This window comes from Stegodyphus dumicola, chromosome X2 (genome assembly GCF_044657685.1).
Source record: "Stegodyphus dumicola isolate Sdum_Otavi_A_Nest chromosome X2, ASM4465768v1".
In the NCBI taxonomy this organism is placed as follows: Eukaryota; Metazoa; Arthropoda; class Arachnida; order Araneae; family Eresidae; genus Stegodyphus; species Stegodyphus dumicola.
The window spans coordinates 163,036,935-163,043,312 of NC_140781.1; the positions used below are offsets into that span (position 1 = coordinate 163,036,935).

The window sequence follows — 6,378 nt, forward strand, 5'->3', positions numbered from 1 at the left end:
CTTATAATATAAGCATACCGATCATAATAAATGTGAATATGAACTGACCACATGAAACAAGAATGTAAATTATTAAAATCTTGATAGAAATTCAAACGTGTAAAGTATACAGGGTTGCCACTCAAAGAGGAGAATGAAATTCCCTGACTTTTCCAGGTTTTTCAGGTATGTTTCGAGAAAATTTCAGTCTATCCGCATAATGTACGTTGGCTGTGCTAAGAGGTAAATTAATTATGGTATTACTTGTACTGTGTAGCAAATTCACTTAATTTTTCAATAAATCCCACAGGACATTTATTCTTAATTATTCTTGGTACACTTTGTTTGATAATTTTGTTTACTTTTCTGCTTAAAAAACTTAATAAAATTTAAGATATATACATTGGATAACCAACTGTACGTTTTATTTAATCATTACTCATGATCATCCCCAGTTCAACACAAGGCTAATCCGGTTCTTATAAATCACAATGCAATGCTAAAAGTTAGGTTAGATTTTAGGTAAATTTAATTTGTGTGAGGTGTATTCTTAAAAGGCGCCTTAACACTTGAAAACACAAATATAATTATAATAGGAGTTGTTTTCTCCACTGAAGATTGAAATTTGAATCTGCCCAATCTGGAATAAAATAAGGCTTTTTTTGCAGACATTCTGCAGCTAAACGAAAGAAAGAAATCTATTTAATGATATTTTTTTACTAAATTGAGGTATTTTATATTTATTTCGCAGCATACATAAGGAAAAAATATGTGCATTAAATTTCGTGATGTCATCATACTGCTAGAATTAATTTCAGGATTATGCCAGAGAAAATTTCCTGAAATTTGGAAATATTATTTACTAATGATAAATAAATTTAGAGGGAAGAAGTAACATTAAATGATATGAATAAAATAAAAATAAAGATATATACTTAAAAATTTAATTAGTACCATCAACGATATTTTAGCGAATATAGTTACATATGGTTATCCTAGATGATTGATTACTATTTTTTTATTTTACTGCAAAATGACAAGGTATTTATTAAAAAGAACAGAAAAGAAAAAAAAGATTTTGCGGTAAAATCTTAGTATACGATACGGCCTTCGCATGATTTTGAAAATTGTCGCCAAGAACAAAATGACCCGTTTACTGCTCATCATCATGTCGCCAAATCCCGCTGTACCATACATGGAGATTATTCTGACCAAAGAACATCTATGTAAAAAGCGGAGGAAAAATTTGCCAAGGGATTTGGCGACGGAACGGTCAGAATTTCTCTCTCCGCGATGTGTACAGGAAATTGAGAAACACGTGTTAAGAAGAAACGTTCTTTGAGAAAAAACAAAACAACGAAAATCCGTTTTTAAATTATTGCGAAAAAATTCAAGAAGAAGCGTTTTATCAAAGAACGTTTTTTCTTGGATTTTTTGCAATAATTTTAAAAATGGATTTTCGTAGTTTTTTTTTTTTTTTTTATCCTCAAAATAACTAATCCGTGAATTAATTTACTTGCACCAAAAATATTTTCTTTTCCTTTAGAGTTTAAAGAAATTTTAAATGATATTCATTTTATGAATTCTTGATAACGTGACCTTCGAACTTCGACACCGGTTTCGAGCTTTGGCGACAGATATATCGTGCATGCACAGCTGTTACCCTCTATGATGGAACAGAGCCACGTCTGTTGCAGAGAGGTTTTCCTTCTTTATAATACATATTTTTTTAATTCTAACCTTCATGGTACCGTATACTAGGATTAAACCCATTTTGTTTTATACGAGAACAGGTACTTTCTTTAGTTCATGCACTGCACATGCGTTTCTCGAGGTTACTGGAAACCAAAAGTTGCGGGAAACTTGCTTGCCTTTCTAAAAAGACAAACAAATTGGAGCTGCGAAAATTGGCTCTATGCCAGCTACCCGAATGACACTCACGTGATACACAATTCGCCAAAAAAGTGATCTCTTCCGACGCCGGCGCAAAACTCACCTTTTTTGGCGAGATCGTTGTATGAAATTCCCTGACTTTTCCAGATTTTGACCAAAACACTTAAATTCCCTGACTTTTCCCTGAATTTTTTGGTCAATTTCCGAATTCCCTGACTTTTTCCGGTTTTCCTGGTAGCGTGGCAACCCTGAGTATAGTACTGGGTGGGAGCAAAGAATACGGAATCTACTGGAATTTCTAACGCTTTCCCAATTCTTTGACCAATAGAACAACGCGCACCTGTCTGTACTCACGCACACCAAAGGTTATATTAATGCAGAGAAAGGGGCAAAAAGGGATTTCTGGGAGTCTGATTCGCCATCTGACAATCCATTATAAGGAAAAAAAGTTGTTTATTTAGTTTCGGCTTTGGTACGAGGAAAAAATGTGCGTTTGTTAAAAAAAAAGCACTAATAGCCAAAAAAAGCACTAAAAACAAAAAAATAAGTGCTTCAGAGAAAAAGTATGCACCTACAAGAGCTTTTTATCTTCAAATATAAGGACTTATAAGCACTTGTAAGGACCACTACGAACCCTGTTCCAGATAAATGTTCCTTCAGTTTCAGAAAATGAAAATAGTTGTTGGGTGATAAAACTGGGCTAGTGATGGGGGGTGACTCCCACTTAAAATGTTACAATTCTGGAGTTTGGCTAGCAGTATGGGGCCAGCCATTGCCATGCAGGAGGATGACACTATCTCGTAACATGTCAGGGTGCTTGTGTGGAATGGGTTCATGTAACCTTGTCTAAGTGGCACAGTAACGGTATGGCCACGTTCCAGATACTCGATCAGGACAATGAATCATAGATCACACCTCCAAACGAGACCACGTTTGAAAATGTCTTACCATTTTTCAATCGCTCTGATGCATCTGTGAACTTGCTTTACCTACCTGCACAACCGCTGCTAAACAACTACTGTTATTTGCGTACACTCAGGGGTTAAAGTATTCCCTTCACAATTATTACTTTTCAAATGCTGATGCCTGTAACCTCTTTTTTAATCCATCTACGTATACTATACATGTTCACTAAAAATCTTTCTTCTTATACTTTACATCACTGTCACAAGTATCCTCAATGTTTAGAGTACAGATAAAGAAATGACAATAGTAATAGAAAAACAATGTATGTATGGATATGTGAAACTAGTCACTTAAATATTTATATTAAACCTAAATTCAACAAAGAACTTCTTAATGAAAAATCGATTAAATGGTTATTGAATAAGTTCCAAGAAGCCAGATGAAACACTAGAATAAAAACCAACAGACTTAATATTTTGCGAGTAAGGTTATTTGACAATAGCAATGCACATGACGGCTACCTGCCTAAGGGAAGAAATGCCAGTGTGGAAGACTTTCTAAGGGAAACTTGTTTGTATTCATGCTACATATGAGGAAAACCAATCATGCAGTCAGCCCATTTACCTGGAATTGAATTCACATTATTCAGAAGTCTTAACCATTCAGCTACTGGTGGGACTGACAGCAAGAGCTTGTAACTCATCTTTTCGAAAGGAAGCGAAATGTGCAGTACAACAAAAACCTTTTTAAGAAGCAATGTGCGGTTAATATCTTTTACGAGTGCTATTCTCTAATTTATTATTATTTTTTAATTTTGCAAATAAATTATGGATACACATACAGTATGTTGAAAATTATTGTTAATTTTAATTCTTCATGCTAAAATTTATATCATTTTCAAGTAATTACATTACTTATGCACTTAAAGCTACTTTTAACAGCACAACTATAAACATGATTTGAATTATGAAATTTTCTAACTGAATCAATTTTTTCTGTATCACTTCATGTAGAACCAAATGAAACATGAGCAAAATGTAAAAAGTATTTAACCAAAACTAAGCTATATTTTAAAATAAAATAAATATACAGCAACCAACAGTGAAATTTGTTTAACACATACTAAGCAATTTCATTTTTGTATAAATCTAAAACTGATCATACATACTTTGAAAGATTCCAAATGAGTTCGAACACGAACATAGCAAAATGAACTGTCCTGGGAACCCCATACATTACGAGGAAATGATTTATACACATTACGCTGCAGCATATACAGTCGTTCTGCAACAGGTGTTAAATCAGGCACAGGAAGGGATTTACAAAATATCTGAAAAGATACTCTTTTAAAAGGTTATAAAGATAATTCAGTAAGTTTATTCCAGGTAAATCTGTAAATGTTGTAGTTTAATGCAGAACATTGAACTTTTAAAGTGATTATAACTATTACAGAACTATATAATACTTCTTACTGCAGAGTATCATGATAAAGTCCAGACAGCACAGAAATAGTGGAACTTCTGAACAACAAATATCAATATTGAGAATGTTTTTTTTTAATTTTGTTTAAAATTAAATCTTTGAAAACAACAGAATTTTGTATAAATATGAGATATGTTGTGAATGGGAAATTCATACAAGGAAAAAAAAAAATTTAAATTGACACATTGAAATCATGTTTAAACATAAATAAATGTAAAAAGAGGAACTTTTGCAGCACATGTCTGCTTCATCAGCTGAAGCTAGAGTGGCAGGTTAAATCAGATTTTTCTTTTATTGCTTTCTGCAGGGTTGCTGTGCTCAGAATCGATGTCCAGGTATATAGAAGTTGAAGGGAAGGTCTCTACTGCAAAAGTTGCATAGCCACATACATGCCTCAGTTTAAATAAACCAGATCTACTCCAAAAAGAAAATCATGTAACTGATATAAAAAGCAAACCTTCATGTCCGCAACATTGCACTAGCATTGCCAACTGTCAGCCCTACCTAACATTTAACTGAAAATGACACGAGTAAGAGTTTTTATTACAGCAGGATTATCATAAATTTTAACAAAAAGTAATGATATTCCCCATGAAGCAAATTTTATTTTAGTTACTTCTAGTGTTTATTATATTACATGTCCCACCTGCAATCAGCATGTCGGCCACGAGTGACTGAAACGTCATAATTACACAGAGAAGACAACTTTGTGAAAATCTTAAAGGCTAGTGTTTATAATAATTTTTTTATACTTGAGGAACTTTTAGTCTGTTTGAAAACAACATGATAAATATATTTACCCAATAAGTTTTAATCAATGAATGCATAAAAATAATATACATCTGTTTAAAACTTCAGCAGGTGATGTACTAATACCTTACATAGCTCACAAAATATACACACAATGGTTTGAGTTGGCATGACATTTGATTGCTAAAACTGTTGGTGGTGTTCTTCAGGTTGAGTTTGTTAGGTATCAGGCACCTCTGCTAAACAGCATTTTTTGTCCAATACACCAAACCCAAAGTTCCTAACTCCATTTGCTTGGGTCACCCACTTTATTTATAAAGTCTAACAGCCCTTTAATAGAGCTCAGGTGTAACTCTTTAGTACTTAGAATACCTAAAGTAATCAATGTTATTAGAAGTTCAATGTCAGTAGCTTGTTCCTCCAATAAACGTTTTTCAGGTTGTCCCTCAATGAGTATAATCATCTTGACCATCATAGGCCCTGGAGAACCTTCAGGTCTGTCTCCTGGCAATCTTTGGGACTGTATTCTGCTCCATCCTTTGAGATTGCCTTTTTTTCACGTTTCCCATTGGGGATTTATCAATCCAAGTAAGTACCTTTATGGCAATTTTCAGTTCTCAGGCATGTTTCTTTTTTGTGCTCCAGACATTCTTTTGATTTTATCTAGAGAGAAAATCATGTTTTCATAGCTACCTGCCTTTGTCCAAATATTGATTGATTAATTTGAGTAGAAGTCATTTCTACCTCACTAGATAAAGGATTCGTTTTTGTTCTTTCAACTGATTTCCTCTGGGTTTCTTGTTTTGAGAAGGTCTACCTCAAACGTTTTGCCTGCAAAAGCAGAATTTCTGGTTGTATTGTTATTTTCAGCCATATATAAATTAGAAAAGAAAATACAGGGTAAAAGGTCTACCCAGTATTGCCTGTTGCTGGGTTAGGCAAAATACTCTAAAAGTTGCCAGGCATTCTAGAGGCTCTGTTAAGACACTATAACCGCAGTGTCATTCACCGTAAGAATGGGTTGCCTCTATAGAAAACTAACTCCAGAGTATTGGGAGGGGTTTTGTGGCTTCTTATTTATTACTTGAAGATAACCCGTCAGATAACACAGGACATTCAGCTATCCACCATCTGATGATGGACCTGGTAACCACTCAAGATCCAGGACTGTTGGAGTTGATATAGTATATTAGTTGTGACATTAGCACTATCATACACTTTCATCATCCGCTTTTGCTTTGCAGAGCAGTTGTGTAACCACAACTTGGCAATTTCCAAAGCATTTTTTTTTCACAACTGTAATTCCATAACACAGCATAGGAATCTGTAACAGCTGGCATCTCTGTAGTATTATTTAAATCAAAAATA

At 33.9% G+C, this 6,378-nt stretch overlaps 1 protein-coding gene across 4 annotated transcripts in view; it reads right to left on the bottom strand.

The window, feature by feature from the left end:
• Window positions 1–6,378, bottom strand: part of LOC118204659 (uncharacterized) — an 88,781-nt gene that overhangs the window by 54,868 nt on the left and 27,535 nt on the right. For all 4 annotated transcript variants that reach the window (XR_015039135.1, XM_085809636.1, XM_085809637.1 and 1 more), the window contains exon 6: window positions 3,947–4,108. Coding sequence is in view for 3 of the 4 variants with exons in the window: in XM_085809636.1 (XP_085665762.1) it covers window positions 3,947–4,108 (162 nt within the window). In the remaining variant the exon portion in view is untranslated. The remainder of the gene's footprint in view (window positions 1–3,946; window positions 4,109–6,378) is intronic.